Source organism: Dermochelys coriacea, chromosome 8 (assembly GCF_009764565.3).
Source record: "Dermochelys coriacea isolate rDerCor1 chromosome 8, rDerCor1.pri.v4, whole genome shotgun sequence".
Taxonomy (NCBI): Eukaryota; Metazoa; Chordata; order Testudines; family Dermochelyidae; genus Dermochelys; species Dermochelys coriacea.
In genome coordinates, this window is record NC_050075.1 from 36,980,985 (window position 1) to 37,004,086 (window position 23,102).

The window sequence follows — 23,102 nt, forward strand, 5'->3', positions numbered from 1 at the left end:
ACCACACAACCCCGATACATCCCCAGAGCAGGTCTGCCCTTTGCAGGGATTGCACCAGGGTGTTATGGAAAAAATAGAACATAATCATGTTATTAAAGACTGTATCATGACACCTACGCACAAGGGGGCCCAAATTAAGGTTACACAGGCAACCTTAATTCTGACATTTCCCAGCTTTTTAGTGCCCGACTTTACAATCTTCATGTTCTTTGAAGATGAGGGGTTTTTTGTGTAGTACACCGGACCCTCGCTAGAATGTTGGATTTGGGATCCATACCAAGTACTGCGTTATAGCGGGGACCACGTTAAAATTAAATTACTGTATACAATAAATGTTACATCCATAAAGTATAGAAAACCTTAGAAAATAAACTCCTACTTCAAGGAAACAAACGAGAAAAAAAGTGTTGCTTTATTAGAGATTTAAAGTAGACATTACAATAAACTAGTCTAATTTTCCTTTAAAAAGTCGATGAGTTGCTTTTGCTTCTTGCTGCTTTCACTTAGCAAATTGCAAAAGACTATGTAGCTGCTTAATTTTTATAGGCTCAACGTCTTGCATCTCAAACCATTTCAAAGCAGTCTCTAAGCCGGCTAGGTTACAGTTGACGTTGGAACGATGTCCACTTCATCTTCCTCTTCTTCCACGGTGAAGGCCAATTCTTCAGCTTCTGGAATGGTGTTTGGTCGTACTGCCTGAAGAATTTGGTCATCCATTACACTTTCAGCAACAGGACAAAATTCTTCTGCTTCATCGTCGCCTCTTATCCAGGACTCGATATTTTATGGCAGAACAGTTACCCCGAGCCCGGACAGTTGCTGGCACAGCTCCTGCATTCACTCCATGTCTGCTCTTCCAACTTTCTCCTCTGTAAATCCCTTGAAGTCAAATTCCTCAGACTGTGATCTGCTTTCTTCATTTTCTTCCAGGAGTGGGTGGCCAAACGACTCTCTCAGTCCCACCATCCAATAGCAGTTTATCGTTTCAGCGCATAATAAATTCCAGGAATCGCCACCAATGTAAAAGTCTTTTATAGTCAACTTCAGAAAATGATGACAGACAACTCGCTTTCTATCATTTGTCATACCAAGTTCCATCGATAGCGCTGCTTAAAAATGGTGACAACACCTTGATCAAGCGATTTTGGAAGTCATGTTTTTAGGTAAGTATTGAACCCATATTTTACTGTCACGGGTTCTGAGTCTTTCGGCTGGAGGATGCGCTGGACAGTTGTCTAGCGAAAGAACGGCCTTTTAAGAGTTTTGCGTTCAAATGCTTTTGCACAGAAAGGACAAATTCGGTGAAGAACCATTGTTCAAAAATCTCTTGTCATCCAGGAATTTTTGGAGTTCTTGTACGAAAATGGCACGCAATTCACATTTACGTGATGAAAGCACCGAGGCATGCGGGACTTTCCAATGCACAATGGTTTTAATTTAAGCTTGCCTGGTGCATTCACACAAAACAATAAAGTAAGGCGATCTTTTGCCTGTTTATATCCTTCTTTTTTACGTTCATCTGACGGCCAGGGTTTTATCAGGCAACATTTTATAGTAGGTTTCAGAGTAGCAGCCGTGTTAGTCTGTATTCGCAAAAAGAAAAGGAGTACTTGTGGCACCTTAGAGACTAACAAATTTATTAGAGCATAAGTTTTCGTGAGCTACAGCTCACTTCATCGGATGCATCCGATGAAGTGAGCTGTAGCTCACGAAAGCTTATGCTCTAATAAATTTGTTAGTCTCTAAGGTGCCACAAGTACTCCTTTTCATTTTATAGTAAATTCCTGTTTTGTCTGCATTGTAAACCTGTTCCTCCGAGTAACCCTCTGCCTGTAAAATTGCCCTCAGCTTCGCAGGGTACAATTGCGCAGCATCGGCATCAACAGAGCATTTTCCTCCCGAAACTGCAATCTGAGAGATTCAGTGTCTTTTCTGAAATCACCTTAAAATTGCTGAATTTGCCATTAAGTTCCCGGTCGAATTTTTCCGCTTGCATGGCTATAAGCGGACCAGAGATCAGAATGCCTTTCTGCTGTTCTTGCACAAACCACGTGTACACTGCAGAATCAAGATCGGCATCATTCACTAAATGGGCTCGTTTTCTTTGAAGGCCATGCTCTTCATCCAGGTTATGAATGTAAGTTCCAAGCTTGTCAGCATTCTTTAGCCATCCACAAAAGATGGACTCGTTAATGCCAGTATCGCGGCTAACCTTTGCCTGGGTTTCGCCATTTCTAAGTCATTCGATAGCTTCCAATTTCTCCTGTACTGAGTAAGCCTTCCTTTTGCCCAAAATTTGACACCTTTCTAAAGATAAATACAGTACTGTACCTGTAAATTTGTATCACATTATATTTGTATGGCGTTCTAGGCTACAGCAATAGTCTTAGGGCTTGTCTACACTACCACGCAGGGTAGATCTAAGATACGCAACTTCAGCTATGTGAACAGCGGACGCTCTCCCGTCAACTGCGCTTGCACTCCTCATTCTGGTGGCATACTAAAGTCGAAAGGAGAGCGCTCAGCGGTTGATTTATCGCATCTATACTCAAAAAATTGTACTGTACTTAAATTTAGGATCCACAGCCATGACCATGTTATATCCGAATTCACGTTATATAGATGTGCATTCTAGCAAGGGTCCGGTGTATTCATAAAATCCTAGTACCTCCTGCATCAAGAATATGAAAAACCTACTTATCAATAGCAAGCAGAAGTAGCTTGTCCTGGCAAGCACAAGTACCTTCACCATCATTTTTTGCTGAAATTAAGCTATTTTATATATACACGCGCACACATAATATATGCACATTTTGGCATTACTTGGCAAGATGCCACAAGGCTGGGATATCTTCTAAACAACGGAAACTTACAGTGTACAGCAATTCATCACCTTCTACTATGTGGCACTGCCTTTCCTTGTGTGACATAAAAATAGTTATAGTAGAAGTAAATCTAGCACTACTAAGCTCCCTACACTGAAGAGAGGTGGGGTTGCACGCTACACATAAATTGCAATGAAGAAAAGCCAGGTTTGGGAATGACAAAATGACTTTTACACTACGATGATACAGAGAGGCACCTCAGAGGGACAATGTGCTCATGTTCAGAGAAGGGAAAAGTAAAGACCACAATACTCATTCATGTAGTGCTTGTGAAGAAGAGAAAGATTAAACCAATTGCCTCTGGGGCTGCATGTATTTCACATAGGTATAACCATATATAAATGGTTTTAAAAAGTTATGGTTGCAAAGTGACCTGACACAGGGGTATCTTCCTAACTACAATTCTCTTCCAAAGCCCCTACTGCTGCTCATAGCTTATCCAAGCAGAAGAGTGAAATTAATAAGACTCAGGTCAGTTCAAAAATCCATGGGCAGAAGTGAAATTGATAAAAATCATGTCCACTACACCCTGCAGCTTGGGAAAGCTACCAGCAATAGAAGCAGTAGGTGCTGAAGTAGTTCCAAGAAGCTGAAGGAGTAGAGAAGAGTAGCAGACACAAAAACCTCCATGACAGCAGCCAGGAGTCTCAGGGTTAGGCAGGGTTAGGTGAATGGTAAATTGAGCCCTGCATGTCCCTCAGCTCTTTGTGAAATGTGAATATACAAGTCACCGAGAAAAACCAGATTTTGCTACTGTTTTGTTGGCAAAAAAAGATATGATTGTTGCTGCATGCAAAAGTATTTCTGTATGAGACAGACTTGTCTTTGCAGTTGCTGAAAATAGGGATCCTGCTAATTTATGACTTTTGACTCTCACCAAGAACAGCACTGAAAGTAGCAACATGGTCAAACCTCCAGGGAAATGGATTAGATTATCTAGGTCTTTTGCACCTCTCAATTCTAACATCAGTTTTCATTTGGGTGGTTAAAGAACAACCAACCCACACTTCAAAAATCATGATCAAAATCAAATTATTATTAGTTGCCATGCAGACAGAATATTTCTTGGGCACAATCTTGAAAATAAAAGTTGTATGAGGTTATTGAATTTGTTTTATTTTTATAATCAGACTGTTCCTTGGGCATACAACTTCTAAAAAAGTGTCAGAGGAGTAAAACTGGAGACACATCCTAAATAACTAAATATCAATACATGATAAAAAACTTCAGTTTTGGCATGCCACAGCAACAAGAACTGCAGTGAACCCTATAGTGTGTCTGGTGTAAATAAATGTTTTCCCTTACAACTCTGACTGGATCTATTAATTATCTGAAAGTTAGAAGTATGTAAAGGGAAAGGTCTCAAATATTCAGACAGAGAATTCTGTAGTTTAAATTTTCATCCTAGTTCTTAAAGCAACATGATGATGTCAGTTCACAAATAGCTTAAGTAGCCAAACTAGAAGTTGATGGTAGTTGTATCAGGCTACATAACAAGCCTTTCAAAAGAATATGAAGTAACAGAACTAAAATGTACTTGGCAAGATGCCACGAGGCTGGGATAACTTCTAAGCAACGGAAACTTACAGTATACAGCAATTCATCACCTCCTACTATGTGGCACTGACCTTCCTTGTATTAAATCAAAAATAACTATAGTAGAAGTAAATCTAGCACTACTAAGATCCTACGCTGAAGAGAGGTGGGTTGCACATTACACAAATTGCAACAAAGAAACACAGGTTTGGGAATGACAAACTGACTTTCACATTACTATGATGCAGAAAAGGCATCAGAAAGACAACGTGCTCGAGTTCAAAGCAGAGGAGAGCACTGTTCCCTCTCAGCTGTTCGCGCACACACAGATCTGAAACCCCGCGCACATGGCGTAACACCGCGCGCACTCCAGCTTCGGCGGCAGCATGTGAGGTTTTGGGTTTGTTTTTTTTTGCGCACGTGCTTTGGCAGCGGCACTGAAGAAATTTTTTGCGCACACCATCTGTTAAAAATTAGAGGGAACATTGAAGGAGAGTAAAAACCATAATAATCATTCATGTAGTGCTCGTGAAGAAGCGAGAGATTAAATCGATTGCCTTCTGGGGCAGCATGCATTTCACACAGGTATAACCAAGATCTTCCATGGTGGTTGCCATCTAGAGTAAAATGCTTTTTAAATCTTTAAGTTACACACATACACTGGGCAAACATTGAAAGATTTTTCTAGACAAAAAGTCAAAATACTGTTCTGTGAGTGATCTGGGTTTTGAATTTATTAAAGCTAAGCACAGGAACAGAATCATCAGCCTACTTCCAATAATTTGGCCATTCATACAGTTAGTCACAGGTGCACTGATGACATTAAAGTCCGAAACTGACTCTGAACCCCCACCCTTTCCGGGGTATGAGAATAAAGGACACCCAGCACCTTGACTTAGAGATTGTCCTCACCTCCTTTGATAAAAGTTATTAAAGTAACCTACCACCCACCTTAAGACATGCAATATTCTAACCAGTGCTGAAGAAACCATAATGTGAAGCTACAAAACTCACAAACAAATTCCTCCCAATGTCTAAACTCCTTCACTAGCTTGCTTAGAAAAGGAAGCTGGCAAAAAACAACCTCTAATGCTACCTGCCATTTCCTAGATTATAAAACCAGAAGTGACTATTGTGATAATCTCTCCAGCATAAACACAGGCCATAGGATTTCCCAGAATTAATTCCTGTTTCAATTAAAACACATATTTTAGAAAGACATCCAATCTTGATTTAAACGTTCCTGTGATGGAGAATCCACTACAAACCAAGTAAGGTGTTCAATGTTTAATTACCCTAAGTGTTAAAAATTTGCAACTTATTCCTAGACTAAATTTATCTAGCTTCAATTTCCAATTGCCAGTATCCTACATCCCTTCCAGTCAGGCTTCAGGCCAGATGCATCACTTCTTACTCTGGCATGTAACTTCATCTGTCCATAAACAACGAAAGTACACCCATATGCCTCCTGCTGAACTTCTCTGTAGCACTCCCTATAGATGTTCACCAAACATTGGTGACTCACCTCCAAGAATCAGACGAAATGTATGATCTGAAATGGCTCCAAAATCAACCCAGACATTGTAATGGGCATTGTTTCCCTTCACATCCAAACCTCACCAGTGTGTTCACGCAAGATTCAATCATCATCATGTTATTCCATATCTACATGAACTGGTGAGACAATCCAGGCTGAACTGCCAACGCATGAAGATAATACCCAGCTATGTCTAACTAACTTTTACGTCTACATAACAGCACAACCATCACAAACAATGTTTGGCTCAGCTAAAACCAAGCTAGACTCAGGTAATATTAGTAGGAAAGAAAGAACCCTCAGAAAACCTGCCTGCTCTGTACATCCCCCACCTACGGAGGATAGTTGTCCTCTCCTGAGATAGTTTGTTAGTGTACAGCTTGGGCCTGTTTGGATCCCTCGATCCTATTGAATGTCAAACCCCATGTATACTTCCTAATGCAACCAACAGAATCATGTCCTGCCCCTTTTTATCTGACACAGACCTGGTACCAGCATGACTCTCAACACAACTCTCCGCCTCACAACCTTCAGGCTTGATTACTGCAATTCATATCTAGGATGAAGCAGCCCAAAGCTCCAACTAGTACAGAACCACAGTAGACATGCTAAGCTCATCTAGTTAGCAACACAGGTCATAGTCCACAACATCCCTGCACTGATATGCAGCAGTAGGACGCCACAAATTATCGTGATGAGGCCTCATTCCTCTTACATCCAAACAACTACAAATTAAACAAATGGAACAAATACAACTACTTACAGTATAAGCAGGTGCCAAGCAGACTAAAACCCTCAGGTCCTTGATCCCAAACTCAACAGAACAGGATTTAGTTCAGACTGGAGGGTTCCTGACAGGTCACAAGATATGATTTTTTGTTGTGGTGGTGAAGTGGTGAGTTAAATCCCACTACAGCATCTCCTGTCTCAGATTTTAACCATTTCAGAAAAGTTTTTTTTTGTTTTTAAAAAATAGCTCCTCCTGCAAAAGTACGGGAAAATAAGGATTCACTCCTAAGGAGTCTGAGTATTAGAACTGCCTGGGTGTTTGGTGACAATGTTCTCTAGCCTAGACTATCGGAAAAGGCAACCAGATCAACCTTTGCAACCACTTCTGCTAAAGTTTTCCTCCTTCTATTGCACGAGTGTAACGATACCCCACGTCAGTAATCTGTAAGAACTGAACCAGGATGTCTTATCTAAAAATCATGAGTCTCTCTGCGTGAGCTAAAGGCGCAGGCCCCCACTATCCTCTAGACAACAGCAACTCAAACTTCATACAAGCCACCAGCATGAGGATTCTAAGTGTTAGTAGGTTACAAGAGGATGCTAGTGGTTCCTAGTGGAACGAGCTATCAATTATCATCCAACCGAAACTAAAACTACCTTCCATTTTACAAGCCACTACAATACAGTGTCAAAACTCCTATAACTAATAAGGCATAGGAGAGGTTGAGATCCTATTTAAGAATGAAGACAGGATCATAACTCTGGAAAGATTATTCTGTATAAATAAACCAAACAAATTCATTTGTGCTCTGCCCCAGAGGGCACACTAGAGCAAAAACCAACTACCGTACTTCTGATTTAAAGGGACTCCCCATTAATATTAACACCCTGAAAAATGTTTGCCTATTATTGTTACAAGTAATAGGAGAGATTATGCCATGAGAGATTAGAAGTAAATTTTTTTTTTCATTGTCTTTTCTTTGTGCATTTGACAATGCTTGTCTATGGACAGTCTGTGTTGCTATTTCCCCTGTCGCCCCCTTATTTGCATGGGTTTTTCACAAACAATAGCAGCAAAGGAAAAAATATTGTGACAATATAGAAGATGCAACTGTGAAACCATAAAAACCTTAAGTGGGACTCAGGGCCAGGTGCAATACCTGCAACTATTTAACTTTTTTTCCCCTTTTTTATTTAAATCTGATTAGATTTCAAGTTGATGGTATCCCTTCACATAAAACTAGGTGGGAAGGAAAGAATAATCCTCAGGACCACTTTCTCCCTTCACAGTAGGGAAGCAGTACAGAACAAAGTTGCTAGTTCCTCTACGATAAAACTCTAGTATAGGATATTCCCAGGCAAACACCACAGTTCACATTATATTGCCCTTTAAAACAGCAACAGACATATAATTTACAAAATACTGCAGGCTCAAAATTCTGATAAATCACAATTCAGGTCCCAAAGCCAACTTTAGCTGTACTCCTTATCTTCACTCACCTCTACACAAGCCCTGGAGACTACCAACTACCACAAGTCTATCCTCAATTCCAACAGCAGGCTCTTTAGTTATAAGGATATAACCTATGCCAACCTTTCCAGCCCAAACTGGGAACACATCACACACCAAGGAGTGGCCAATGTGGACTAAAGGAAAATCTTTTTGTCATTGGGGTGTAATTCCCACACTGCAAAGAGATTCAAGCTTTGTCAGCATGAAAAATATATTTCAGAGATAGCAGGTAGTTGGCCACCAGCAACATAGCAGAACAGGTGATATTGGTTCAACTAAATTTCCTGAGCCCTGGTCTACACTAGGCGTTGAGGTCGAATTTAGCAGCATTAAATTGATGTAACCCTGCACCCGTCCACATGATGAAGCCCTTTTTTTCGACTTAAAGGGCTCTTAAAATCTATTTCATTACTCCACCCCCGACAAGGGGATTAGCACTGAAATCGGTTTTGCTGGGTCGAATTTGGGGTACTGTGCACGCAATTAGATCGTATTGGCCTCCGGGAGCTATCCCAGAGGGCTCTATTGTGACTGCTCTGGACAGCACTCTCAACTCAGATGCACTGACCAGGTAGACAGGAAAAGGCCCACGAACTTTTGAATTTCAATTTCCTGTTTGGACAGTGTGGCAAGCTGCAGGTCACCATGCAGAGCTCATCAGCAGAGGTGACCATGATGGAGTCCCAGAATCGCAAAAGAGCTCCAGCATGGACCGAATAGGAGATACGGGATCTGATCGCTGTATGGGGAGAGGAATCTGTGCTATCAGAACTACGTTCCAGTTTTCGAAATGCCAAAACATTTGTGAAAATCTCCCAGGGCATGAAGGACAGAGGCCATAACAGGGACCCGAAGCAGTGCCACATGAAACTTAAGGAGCTGAGGCAAGCCTACCAGAAAACCACAGAGGCGAACGGCCGCTCCAGGTCAGAGCCCCAAACATGCTGCTTCTATGATGAGCTGCATGCCATTTTAGGGGGTTCAGCCACCACTACCCCAGCCGTGTTGTTTGACTCCTTCAATGGAGGTGGAGGCAACATGGAAGCAGGTTTTGGGGACGAGGAAGATGATGATGAGGAAGTTGTAGATAGCTCACAGCAAACAAGCGGAGAAACCAGTTTTCCCAACAACCAGGAACTGTTTCTCACCCTGGACCTGGAGCCAGTACCCCCCGAACCCACTCAAGGCTGCCTCCCGAACCCACCAGGCGGAGAAAGGACCTCTGGTGAGTGTACCTTTTAAAATACTATTCAAAAGATTTAAAAGCCAGCATGTTTAATGATTAATTTGCCCTGGCATTCATGGCTCTCCTGGATATACTCCCAAAGCCTTTGCAAAAGGTTTCTGGGGAGGGTAGCCTTATTCCATCCACTATGGTAGGACACTTTACCACTCCAGGCCAGTAGCACGTATTCGGGAATCATTGTAGAACAAAGCATTGCAGTGTATGTTTGCTGGTGTTCACACAACATCCGTTCTTTATCTCTCTGTGTTATCCTCAGGAGAGTGATATCATTCATGGTCACCTGGTTGAAATAGGGTGCTTTTCTTAAGGGGATATTCAGAGGTGCCCGTTCCTGCTGGGCTGTTTGCCTATGGCTGAACAGAAATGTTCCCCGCTGTTAGCCACGCGGTGGGGGGAAGCAAAATGCGACTTTGTAACGAAAGCACATGTGCTATGTATGTAATGTTAACAGCAAGGTTTACTGTAAAAGAATGTACCCATTGTTCTATAAAATGTGTCTTTTCAAATACCACTGTCCCTTTTTTATTCCTCCACCAGCTGCATGTGTTTCAAGGATCACAGGATCTTCTCCTTCCCAGAGGCTAGCGAAGATTAGAAGGTGAAAAAAATGCTCTCACGATGAAATGTTCTCTGAGCTCATGCTGTCCTCCCACACTGACAGAGCACAGATGAATGCATGGAGGCAGACAATTTCAGAGTGCAGGAAAGCACAAAATGACCGGGAGGAGAGATGGCGAGCTGAAGAGAGGGCTGAAGCTGAAAGGTGGCGGCAGCGTGATGAGAGGAGGCAGGATTCAATGCTGAGGCTCCTGGAGGATCAAACTAATACGCTCCAGCGTATGGTTGAGCTGCAGGAAAGGCAGCAGGAGCACAGACCACCGCTACAGCCCCTGTGTAACCAACTGCCCTCCTCCCCAAGTTCCATAGCCTCCTCACCCAGACGCCCAAGAACGCGGTGCGGGGGCCTCCGGCCACCCAGCCACTCCACCCCAGAGGATTGCCCAAGTAACAAAAGGCTGGCATTCAATAAGTTTTAAACTTTTAAAGTGCTGTGTGGCCTTGTCCTTCCCTCCTCCACCACCCCTCCTGGGCTACCTTGATAATTATCCCCCTATTTGTGTGATGAATTAATAAAGAATGCATGAATGTGAAGCAACAATGATCGTATTGCCTCTGCAAGCAGTGATCGAAGGGAGGTGGGGAGGGTGGTTAGCTCACAGGGAAGTAGAGTGAACCAAGGGGCGAGGGGTTTCATCAAGGAGAAACAAACAGAACTTTCACACCGCAGCCTGGCCAGTCATGAAACTGGTTTTCAAAGCTTCTCTGATGCGCACCGCACCCTCCTGTGCTCTTCTAACTGCTCTGGTGTCTGGCTGTGCATAACCAGCAGCCAGGCAATTTGCCTCAATCTCCCACCCCGCCATAAACGTCTCGCCCTTACTCTCACAGATATTGTGGAGCGCACAGCAAGCAGTAATAACAGTGGGAATATTGGTTTCGCTGAGGTCTAATCAAGTCAGTAAACTGCGCCAGCACGCTTTTAAACGTCCAAATGCACATTCTACCACCATTCTGCACTTGCTTAGCCTGTAGTTGAACAGCTCCTGACTACTCTCCAGGCTGCCTATGTATGGCTTCATGAGCCATGGCATTAAGGGGGTAGGCTGGGTCCCCAAGGATAACTATAGGCATTTCAACATCCCCAACGCTTATTTTCTGGTCTGGGAAGAAAGTCCCTTCCTGCAGCTTTTGAAACAGACCAGAGTTCCTGAAGATGCGAGCGTCATGTACCTTTCCCGGCCATCCCACGTTGATGTTAGTGAAACGTCCCTTGTGATCCACCAGTACTTGCAGCACTACTGAAAAGTACCCCTTGCAGTTTATGTACTCACTGGCTTGGTGCTCCGGTGCCAAGATAGGGATATGGGTTCCGTCTATGGCCCCACCACAGTTAGGGAATCCCATTGCAGCAAAGCCATCCACTATGACCTGCACATTTCCCAGGGTCACTACCCGTGATATCAGTAGATCTTTGATTGAGTTGGCTATTTGCATCACAGCAGCCCCCACAGTAGATTTGCCCACTCCAAATTGATTCCCGACTGACCGGTAGCTGTCTGGCGTTGCAAGGTTCCACAAGGTTATTGCCACTCGCTTCTCAACTGCGAGGGCTGATCTCATCTTGGTATTCTTGTGCCTCAGGGCAGGGAAAAGCAAGTCACAAAGTTCCATGAAAGTGCCCTTACGCATGCGAAAGTTTCGCAGCCACTGGGAATCGTCCCAGACCTGCAACATCATGCGGTCCCACCACTCTGTGCTTGTTTCCCGAGCCCAGAATCGGCATTCCACCGCATGAACCTGCCCTGTTAGCACATGATGCCCACACTGGCAGGGACCGTGCTTTGAGAGAAGTCTGTGTCCATGTCCTCATCACCGCGCTGACATCGCCTTCTCGCCCAGTTTCGCTTTGCCAGGTTCTGGTGCTGCATATTCTGCTGGATAATGCGTGTGGTGTTTAATGTGCTCCTAATTGCCAAAGTGATCTGAGCGGGCTCCATGCTTGCCGTGATATGGCGTCTGCACAGAAAAAAGGCACAGAACGATTGTCTGCTGTTGCCCTGACAGAGGGAGGGGCGACTGACGACATGGCTTACAGGGAATTAAAATCAACAAAGGGGGTGGCTTTGCGAGAAACTGAATGGCCGCCTCAAGGATAGAACTCAAAACTGGGTTTAGCAGGCTGCTGATTTCACAGAGGGAGGAGAAAATGAATACAAAACAAATCTGATCTATTTCTTGTTTTGAGCCACTTCATCTATCTTTATACATCATGCTGGCAACAGACTGTGCAGTACGACCGCTAGCCATTGTCACCTCCTGGGTGCTCGGCAGAAGACGCTGCAGTATGACTACTGGCCATTGTCTTCTGCTAGCTACAGATTAAAAGACAGTGCTCTGCCGGTAGGACTCAATCGCCATGAGACGAAACAAGGGCAATGACCTGGCTGAGTCACTCCCATATTTGCCCAGGCGCCCGGTTAAAAGAGCACCCAGGACTACATCGACGATGGCTACCAGTCATACTGCACTGTCTGCTGCCAAAAGGCAATAAACTGCTGCTGTATAGCAATGCAGTACCATGTCCACCAGCACCCAGGAGACATATGGTGACGGTTAGCTGAGTAGGTTTCAGAGTAGCAGCCGTGTTAGTCTGTAATTGCAAAAAGAAAAGGAGTATTTGTGGCACCTTAGAGGCTAACAAATTTATTAGAGCATAAGCTTTCGTGAGCTACTGTAGCTCACGAACGGGTTCTGACGATATGTACCCAGAACCACCCGCGACAATGTTTTAGCCCCATCAGGCACTGGGATTTCTACCCAGAACTCAAATGGGTGGTGGAGACTGCAGGAACTGTGGGATAGCTACCCACAATGCAAAGCTCCGGAAGTCGACGGTTGCCTCGGTACTGTGGACACAGTCCGCCGACTACATGCACTTAGAACATTTGTGTGGGGACACACACACTTGACTGTATAAAAACACTTTCTACAAAACCCACTTCTATAAATTCCACCTAATTTCGTAGTGTAGACATATCCTTAGGATACATGAAACTGAACTCATGGAATTAAGGGTAGTTGAAGCCATTTAGATTGTAAACTCTTCAGGGAAGGAACTGTCTCTTATTCTATGTTTGCACAGTGGCTTATACAGGGCCACTGATCTTGGTTGGGGTTTCTAGACACTACCATAATACAGATGGTAATAATATAAATAAGATGGCACGTGCATATTCTACGGTGCAAACAGAGTCTTCAGCAGGGGCCAAACACCCCTCTCTTCGTCATAGGTAGAGAAGCAGAAGTAAAGCTCGCAGAAAGATGGTTATTCTGGTGCCTGCTGCCCACAGAGTAATCAAGGGTGCACAGAGAAAAAGGGGTCTCTAGACTATAGGTGGAAGATAGGAAAGAAAGGAAGCAGAGGAATTGATATGGATTCTGGGACCTTAATTGCTTTTTACATTAAAGGAGAAAAAAAAAAAAAGACAAAAACTCCAAGTATTGTTTTAAAGGGCAATACATTCGCCATCTTATCTTTGTTTTAGAATTACTTTAGGAGTTTTTTCAAAACAGAAAAAGCTACTTTGTGCTCTTAAGTAAAAAATGACTTAAAGAAATTTGCTGGGGACTTTTTGAAGGTGCTTTTTACTCCTAGTTTGTCTCTGCTGTGCCTACTTGTCTCACTGCTCCGAAGAAGAAACCCTTCTCTTGCTTACCTGCTTAGGGTCTAACTGATCATATGTGATGTCAGGAACTTGGCAGTGAACTTCGGCGGGGGGGAGGGGTTGCCTTCCCCTGCATCAGGGAGTGTGGGTCACGTGACAAGATTATCTGGGTATATCTCACTTAATTCCTTCACATTGTAGGGGACTCTGACATTGCTGCATCTTGGTCCCACCTATTCTCTGCCTGTGGCCTATTAGTCTTCTGTGGCTGTAACATTTTGGTCTAATTTTGATTGTTGGGTTTAGTTTTTGGGTGTATCACTGGCCTATGATATGCAGGAGGTCAGACTAGATGATCTGGTAGTCTGTTCTGGCCTTAAGCTCTATGACTTTGATCTGCCTACAGGCTGTATCATTCACTTCTTTGCCTCATTGCAGGGGACTGAAATCAATTTCCTTTGAAGGTGCCAGTCAATAATACCCTCATGTAACAACTCAAAATTAAATTCAGCTGCATGAATAAAATACTTATTGGCAGTTTACAGAAAACAAATGAGACAGTATGTACAGTACACTGGACCCCTGGAAATGAGATACAGAACATCCCTTCAAGTGGGTCCAGACAATTTGTCGGTATTCCCTGATACACTACATGAAAGAAAAACTTTAGTACTCCCAAACCTTTGTCTGTCTTTACCTTTCAGAGCATTAAGCACAACACTTATCCAGTAAGAATGCACTATTACCTTAAAGACTAGTTTATGTAGCCTTTTACAAGACAGTATCATAATTACAGTAGAAAGGTATCACTAGCATTCCATCAAAATACATATTAGGTTTGTTTTAAGCCAGCATTTCTCAACCTGGGGTCCATGGGCCCTGCTGATCAATTCAACTCCTACCACTCCCTCCCAGTGCCTCCTGCACACCGGGGAACAGCACTGGGAGGGAAGGGGAGGAGGAAGAGGGGCAGAAAGAGGCAGGGAAGAGATAGGGCAGGGGTGGAACAGGGGCAGGAAAAGATAGGGCAGGGGTGGAGCGGGGGTGGGGCTTGGGGCTGAGTGTGGGGCTTGGGGATCCGTGGCAAAATTTTAAATCAAAATGGGGATCCTTGGGTTGCTAAAGTTTGAGAACTGATAGTTTAAGGTACGTTTCTTTTGAAGACAGTCCAATGCACAAAGGTTATATTTTCCTCCTTTCCTAGTATTGTTTTAGAATTAACATATACCACAGTGCACCTGGACAAACAACTTTCTGGCATCCAGTTCACTTCATTCAGTTCTCTAAAGATTCTAGGGAACATCTTTCATAGAATTTTATTTAACATGCTAATGAACAGGTCATCATTTCAGTTCAGTTGGATAATGATAAGCCCTGAATGAATGCATTAAACTAAGAAACATACAATTCTTAGAGTCAAATACATATTTCATCAGGCAGTTAAAGTTGGACAGGTTTATGAGGAATACAGGCTCTGCTGGTGGAGTCTATAAACTTTCATGAAACCCCAAATGTGATTGCGTTTGCTCATGCGGATTACAAACAAAAATATGTAAGCACTCTTTGAAATAAACTATGCCAGAAGACTGGTGAGCAGCGAACGTCGTACCTAGAAGGTTGATCCTAGGAATTACAGTGCAGTAAGTGCCTCTTAATGAAGATCCATTGAAATGATAATTAAAAATAGGATTATAAAACACAAACACAGTATGATACAAAAAAGCCAGAATATTGTTCATACAAATAAGTGACAATGAGAGAGCATCTGTCCTCTGCTGGAGACCCTATGTGCTGCTCCAGCAGCTTATAGGAGATACAAAAGCCCTGCAGACAGCCAAGGGAGAATTTTCCCTGTGTAGGGCCAACACAGCTCTAACTGCCATCCTTGGACACTACACTCACACATACACACAGAATTATTATGAGGGGAAAATTAAAGTTTATGGCCCTGAAAGAAGATGAGTAGAGGAATGGCAGATCAGAGGTATGCAAAAGGCAGCTAATATTTACAAACCTGATACTTTATCATTGACTAAAGAAAGAAACGTTTCAAAAACTAGTATAATTTACATGCAATTACAGCAAGTTTTACTGGCAATTTGGAAGAATGTGGCCATAATCTCATAATCATAATCGGTAAAAAAGTCACTCACATTCTCCCTACACCTTCATACATGCGTGTCTCATCCACCAGAGTCATAATCTCCGTATCAGTGAGGTGTGCATGCTTTTTCGTCCTGTTTAGTTGCTCAATTTGTATATCTGCCAGCTTCACCTTTTGCTGTGTGTCGATAACCTTGGCCTGCAGTTCAGTAAAAGCCTAATGAAAAAAGTAGGTAAGTGGAAATTTTGACCTTGAACATCATAACTTTTGCACAGGTAATTGAAGTTTTACTGGTCCAGGAGTATCAAGTAGCACCTGTGGACATGGTGCAGCTGTTTTCATTTTGGACTCAGAAAACTCAGCAACAGCTAACTCACGTGCAAGGGTTTATAAGCGAACTGCCTCTTTCAGCTAGGACACCAGGGATTTCAAACACAGACAAGCTTCTGTGGGGGGGACACAGAAGGGGGACAGACTGTCAGATCAAGGATCTGCCCTCCTGTGTGGCACACATACATGTTTTTAAGTTGTCTAGCAAGACTCATCTCTAGTGATTTGCCTCTCTTCTAGTGCACTGGATTGCTTCTCTTCACTGTGGATGCCTGGCCTGACTCACTTCTATCTGCTCGCCAAGCTTTCCCCGGCCACCTCCCAGTGCCCACTCCCTTCCCTAACAGCTCTAGTTCCCTCCAGGTCAGGGCTGGGGAAGCTCGCCCTGTCCTGCCCTGCCCTGCCCTGCGCTGCCCAGCAGCAATGGAAGGGAGCAGCTCTACTCTCTGGTGGGGAGGGGATCAGCCCCGTGGCCAGACAGAGGGCGAGCTTTGCAGGGAGTTAGGTCGAGTGTCTGTCTCAGGGGCCCCGTGTCTGTCTGGGGCTTGTGGGGGAGTCTCTCCGGTGCTCACGCTCCCACGGCTCCCCGGCGCAGCGAGTCTCACACGCAGGCCCCGCTCCCCAGGCGGCGGGGCCTGGCTCGTGCCAACCCCGGGACACCCGGCAGAGCCCTGCTGCGGCCGTCTCTCCTGCAGCCACTCAGGCTATAGGGAAGGAGTCACCGCTCACCACCCCCCGCACGCAGCGCTACAAACCGGGCCCAGCCGGTACCTTCTTCAGCTCCAGGTCCACGGGCGCCGCCATCTTGCCAGCCTCTGCGCGTGCGCATTCATGGCTGTGGGGACTCATTCCAGTGCGCATGCGCAGTGAGAGGTGCGCCGCCCGTCACACACTGGGCAGCAGCCCACGGGGATTCCAAGACAGTCCTGGAGGGTTACCGGCAAGCCCACGTCCCTGTTGGGCTACTGACAACCAGAATTGCAGTACAGCAGGGATACCACCCAGATCCACCACCTGCGGCCATCTGAGCTAAAGGAGAATCACCCGTACATCATACTGTCTGCAGTATGGGGTCTCTGACACACAGTCAAGCAGTTCTTCTAACTCTCCCCCTTAGAAAGTGGTGCCCATATATGCTAGCCAGGCCGTTGCAGAATTGTATTTGTGATAGACTCACTGAGATGAATGGCTGAAATTGCAGATTACAAACCGTGCAAACTATCAATAGACCAAATAAAACATAAAGGATATCTCATCACACAATGTGAGTGGTCATGTGTCCTGTAGTTGTAGGTCAACCAATCAGGGACCAGAAACAATATCATGTGACTGTATGCGTAGTTATTAATAAGCATTATTACACTACAGGTGTGTTTGGCATTTCACCAGATAATACGAAGATAAGGTCCTTGCTCAAGGAGCTGGGCATACAAGGGATTATTCCTGTGAAAGTCAACAGGAGTGTTGCCACTGACGTCACTAGGTAGGATCTGGCTTAAATAAACTGGAAAACTTCACAGGAATGACAAGAGGGGTGAAACAAAGAGAAGCTGCTGTTGAGAGCGCCTTATTGACAAGGAATTCAGATCAGTTCACTAGTGACTGTTGTGTGTTAATTCTCATTGGAGGTTATGATGCAGTTTTATTTGCCCATAATCTGAGCCACAAGTGAGGGAGCATACAGTACCAGAGCATGCATAGTGATCAGTTGCAACCTGAGCAGTAGGATTTTATTTGAACGGTTTGTGATACTACTTCTCATTAGTTACTTAATGTTGGTGCAGTGCTTTAAACATGGAAAGCAGTGGTTCTCAACCTTTCTAGACTACTGTACCCCTTTCAGCAGTCTGATTTGTCTTGCATACCCCCAAGTTTCCCCTCACTTAAAAACTACTTGCTTACAAAATCAGACATAAAAATACAAAAGTGTCACAGCATACTCTTACTGAAAAATATGATTTTTACCATATAATTATAAAATAATCAATTGGAATATAAATATTGTACTTATATTTCACTGTATATAGAGCAGTATAAATAAGTCGTATGAAATTTTAGTTTGTACTGACTTTGTAGTGCTTTTTATGTAGCCTGTTGTAAAACTAGGCAGACATGTAGATGAGCTGATGTACCCCTTGGAAGACCTCTGGTTATCCCCAGGGGTACACATACCCCTGCTTGAGAACCACTGATGTAAAGCATCATGGGGCTAATCTTGAGATTTTCCAAAATCCTGTGACTTCCATTTATTTTAATGGAAGCATTGGCCAATGCCTGATCCATCTAGGTTCTTATACCCTAAGCAAGAGAAGATATAAACCACCCATAATGCACTTGATAATTTGTGCAATACTACACCACCAGGAGAAATTTATTCCTGACCAAGCAGTGATTAGCTTACATCCTGAAACATGAGGATTGATGGCTCCTCTAATTTACTGTAATTGCAAATGTTATTCATAGAAATGGCTGTTCTTTTTACAAAGTGCCTCCCAGCCTTTTTGGAAACTTACCTAACTACATGCATCAGTTTAATGGGCCATCATATTAAAGTGTATTTGCCTTTATCCATTTAAAATTTCATTGAAAGGATCTCTGCCTCGCTGTTGCAGGCAGCCAGCAACTTTCTTAATTTAAAGAAATAGGGAGGTCTTAATCCAGTTCCCTGTGGACAGGTGTCCACATCACAGAAACCACTGCTACGGTAGGGACAAATTGCCATTCCTATTGATAGATTCAGCTGAGAGCCAAGAACTGAAAAAGTCACAGGGATACTACCTAAAGGAGGCCTTCCAAGTCAGGGTCAAGGCTCTTGGCATGACAGGGCTGGAGAGTTTGCCCTCTACTGCCCACACTATTCAGGTCCTGTGCAGGGTTCTCAGCCCAGCACCTTTCACCAGCAGTATAGCTGCATAGAAGTGGGATTTTAAAAAACTGAAAAGCCTCCCAATGAAGTACAACCTCAGAACTAGTCACTGAACACTCCCACACTTCTATCAATGAACTACAGAATTGCTCATTGCTGGGCCAAAGCACATCTTGTCCAGCAGGGCTACTGCAATGTGTGTGGTGATTACTGGGAAACAATGGAATACTTTTTTATAAGGATTGCTCCCTGCCTTCTCAGGGGGGTAGACATACTGAGCTGAAGAGTCAAACATGGGGATCATGTGGTGTGACAGAGCTCTGAAGTGGACTCTTGATCAATCAAAAAGAAAAAGGAGTACTTGTGGCACCTTAGAGACTAACAAATTTATTAGAGCATAAGCTTTCGTGAGCTACAGCTCACTTCATCGGATGCATCCGATGCTCTAATAAATTTGTTAGTCTCTAAGGTGCCACAAGTAATCCTTTTCTTTTTGCGAATACAGACTAACACGGCTGCTACTCTGCAAACCTGTCTTGATCAATCAGTTTGAATTCCTTGAAGGTGGTGTGCAATGCAAAGAGCCCTGCAAAATAGCTCCCCTGTGCTGAGGACCAGAGCTGCTTTGTTTGAATGTTGTTAGCAACAAAATTGCTTTTTGATAACGATGACCAGGTGAGGCCACCTCTAGAAAAATATTTAGAGCCAGGAAGGGAGTTATTACTGACATATCCCGATGAGGCTGCTCCTAGCCTGAATGCTGGCACTGGATTTGCTTCGCTTTTTAAGCAAACCACCCTTTTACATGCCTTAGGGGGAGCATTTGCTATTGATTCAGATGATCTAAAGCTGTGTAACAGACACGGCACAGTATGACATGTGAATGTGAGCTGTTTGTCTCATTACTCACCAGGGAGAGTGAGGGCAACCAGCCAGTCCCAGAGAGAAGATCCCTATGGCCAGAAGAATATGTGCAACTAAGGCAACAGGTCAAAAAGTAATAACTGTAGCTAAAAACAGAGGCAGACTGATGGTGATTATTAATACCTTGCAGTTATACAGGGCCTCTCATCCAGACAGATACTGAAGTGCTTTACAAATGACCCCTGCTGGTGGCTGGCTGAAGCCCTGAAGCATGAGCTTTTAGGAACATAAGACATAAATCAGAAGTGAGCCCCAAGGCTTCTGAGCCCTGCCCCCCACCATCACAAGTAACCCCATCATACAATCACACTCAGAAATATATCTAGCTCTCTCTTGGATATGAATATAGTCCAGCCATGTTATAACATACATAAGGAAGAATACCACATCCTGTAACCCCAATAGATACGGTGGCCTACAACATGGTTATGATATTTTCTTTCTGTCCACACGGTAAAGGATAAATCATAATAAGGTTGGTCCATTAGCATGTTATAATAGCCTGGTTTATACCTGGTAATTTTTGCTGTGTAGACGTGGCCTAATGTATTAATTCCATAGATCTTCTGTCCATACTACAGTTTGGATGGGAATCTATCATCCTTTCACTACTGTCGGTGCAGCTCCACTAGTGATAGCAATAAGAGCCCTAGTGTGGACATGGTGCAGATCCTTTTACCACTGTATCAGCTACACTTGCTCAGAGCTAAACGCCAGCAGCTAGTCTTCACCAGCTCTCCCACCATTGCTATAGCAGCAATACAGATCCCCAGTGCTAGCAACAGAGGGAGATTTTTGAAAACAGCTCAAGATAGATGCAGCTTTTATTTTCCAGAAGACCTTTTATACATCAAAGACCTACACACCTGTAGATGCTGAGAAGATACTGAGCTGGTGAAATAGACAACAGGGGAAGGATTTAATACCATGGACCAAAGAGGATGATGGTTACAGAGGTAGTAGGAAGGAAGTGTCACATGGAGCACCTCAGGAATTTGTTTACCTTGTCCTGTTTATCTAGATGATGAATGATCTGGAGAGGGACACAGATGACACAAGTGGGGAGATGAGCAAATGTGAAAGAAGCTCTGAGGAGGCCTGGAAAAGGTGAGAGAATGACATGCATCGTCACGTATCAAACACTGTAAGCAAGTACGTGCATTCCCTGTAAACTGCGATGATCCGTAAGCTGTCCATCCGCAACTGCCAAACCCACCTATAACCTCCCCAATAACTGCTCCAACTTTCGTAGGTGCCTGTCCCTGTTTCTATATTCCCCATCAGCATTAGCTGCCTGTCCCTCTGCTATACTGCACAGATCCTGTTGTCTCCAGCACACAGTGCTTCCTGAGGAGGAAAGAAAAACTTGAGCTGAATAGCAGGAAAAAAATTCTTGGCAGCAAATTCTATAATATTGTGGCATAGTCTCCCAAGAGAAGCAATAGAAACCCCATTGCTTGAGTCATGAGCAATTTATAACTGGACTGGACAAAAGACTGAAGAATGCACAGTGGGGAACAATTCCACACTAGCCCCAAGGCATGGAAAAGGTGACCTCTTTTTCCATCTCTTATGGCTATGATCTGTGAAAAGCTCTGTGTGGCCAAGATGACTGAGGAGAGCACCAGCACCCTAGCTAGGCTGGCAGACTAAAGCCCTACAGCTGGCACACAATGGGCTGCCCAACAATTGAAATGCCAGTCACAGGTTAGAGCTTTGAAGTCCATTTCCAGATGAGATGACTGGTGAAGGTTTACTTCTCTCATAGGGTCAGTTCCTGGTCCCACTCTTGAAAGCAAAGGGGAGAACTCGGATTGACTTCAATGAGAGCAGGATTTAGCCCTTAATGCTAATGACCATCCACTCGATGTGTGACAGCAATTAGAAGGCAAACAGAACATGGGAATGTATCAATAGGAGGAACCAAGTCTCACTCCCACCAGCTGTCCCCTTCTACCTTAGAATTGCTCTAGGCTTGATTTCTAGGAGGCTAATGAGCTTCAGCTGCTAATTAACCCTTGGTTCCCCAGCCTGGGACCCTGTTGCTTTCTACTCCCACTACACACCACACTATCTAGACCCCTGTGGTGTGACAGACTCTACTACAGAGCAATTCAGAGCTATTATTTCAGGCTGTCCGCAGACTCAGACAAACATCTCTATATCAGTTACACTATGTTCACAATTTGAAGGTTTTGTTTGCCACTAAAAGGGCTAGGGCAGTGATTCTCAAACTGTGGGTCAGGCTGGCTTAGACTAGCTGGGGCCTAAGCCACAGTGCCCAGGGCCAAAGCCAAAGCCAAAGCCTGAGGGATTCAGCCCTAGGTGGCAAGGCTCAGGATGCAGGCCCCCTGCCTGTGGCTGAAGCCCTTGAGCTTCAGCTTTGGCCCCCTGTCTGGAGTGGTGGGGCTCAGGCTTTGGTTCCCCCACTTGGGGCAGTGAGGCTCAGGCAGGCTCAGACTTTAGTCCCCCCTCTGGGGGTTGTGAAATAATTTTTGTTGTCAGAAGAGGGGCATGTTGCAAAGAAGTTTGAGAACCCCTAGGCTAGGGACTTAATTTTTTACCAGTGAAGGCTGAGATTCTGGAGCACAAGATAGCAGACATCCAAACCGTACAACCGCTCCATCAGCCTGGTTCAGCCTCTGATATCTGCAAGAGAAGCTTCCGTTACTGCCATTAGAGCCCATTCCATGCACTGATTACCTTCTGCTACATACAGAAACGTCTCCTGGACCCCCTTAGTGCTCCATGCCCACCACTCTCTCATGTTAGGTTTGTTGCTCTTTGGTTTCCAAATCTTTTCCCCAACCAAATGCCTTTGTAGTATCCACCTGCTCTCTGCCCCTCTCACTTTTATACCCCTCAGCCATGTCTGACTGGAATCCCCTCTTTTCTAATGAACATAACTTTAGTTTTCTGAACACCTCCTTATAGAAATAGCCCCAAGACCCTGTATCATCCTGGTTCTCCATTTCTGTACCTCTCCCGGATCTCTCACACCTTTCCTGCCTATGGTGGGCCAAATTGCCCTCCACTGCCAACACCCATTAAAGACCCCCCACCTCTGTGAATACTGCACATGTTTAAAGGCAGGTCTGCCTCCTGTTAACAAGATAAACATTTTGGAGCCCTCTCCAGACCGTCTCCTGGTCATTCCTGGCCTCTGCACCATGGCTTTGCATTGTCGTGGCACATTAATGCTGTAT

General features: G+C 44.3%; 1 protein-coding gene across 1 annotated transcript in view; it reads right to left on the reverse strand.

The window, feature by feature from the left end:
- Positions 1–17,026, reverse strand: part of PFDN1 (prefoldin subunit 1) — a 68,661-nt gene extending 51,635 nt beyond the window's left edge. Inside the window, exons 1-2 of the mRNA XM_038412781.1 lie at positions 16,878–17,026; positions 15,826–15,992 (exon numbers count right to left, since the gene is read on the reverse strand). Of these exons, the coding sequence (XP_038268709.1) occupies positions 15,826–15,992; positions 16,878–16,967 (257 nt within the window). The 5' untranslated portion in view covers positions 16,968–17,026. The remainder of the gene's footprint in view (positions 1–15,825; positions 15,993–16,877) is intronic.
- Positions 17,027–23,102: the final 6,076 nt, after the last annotated feature.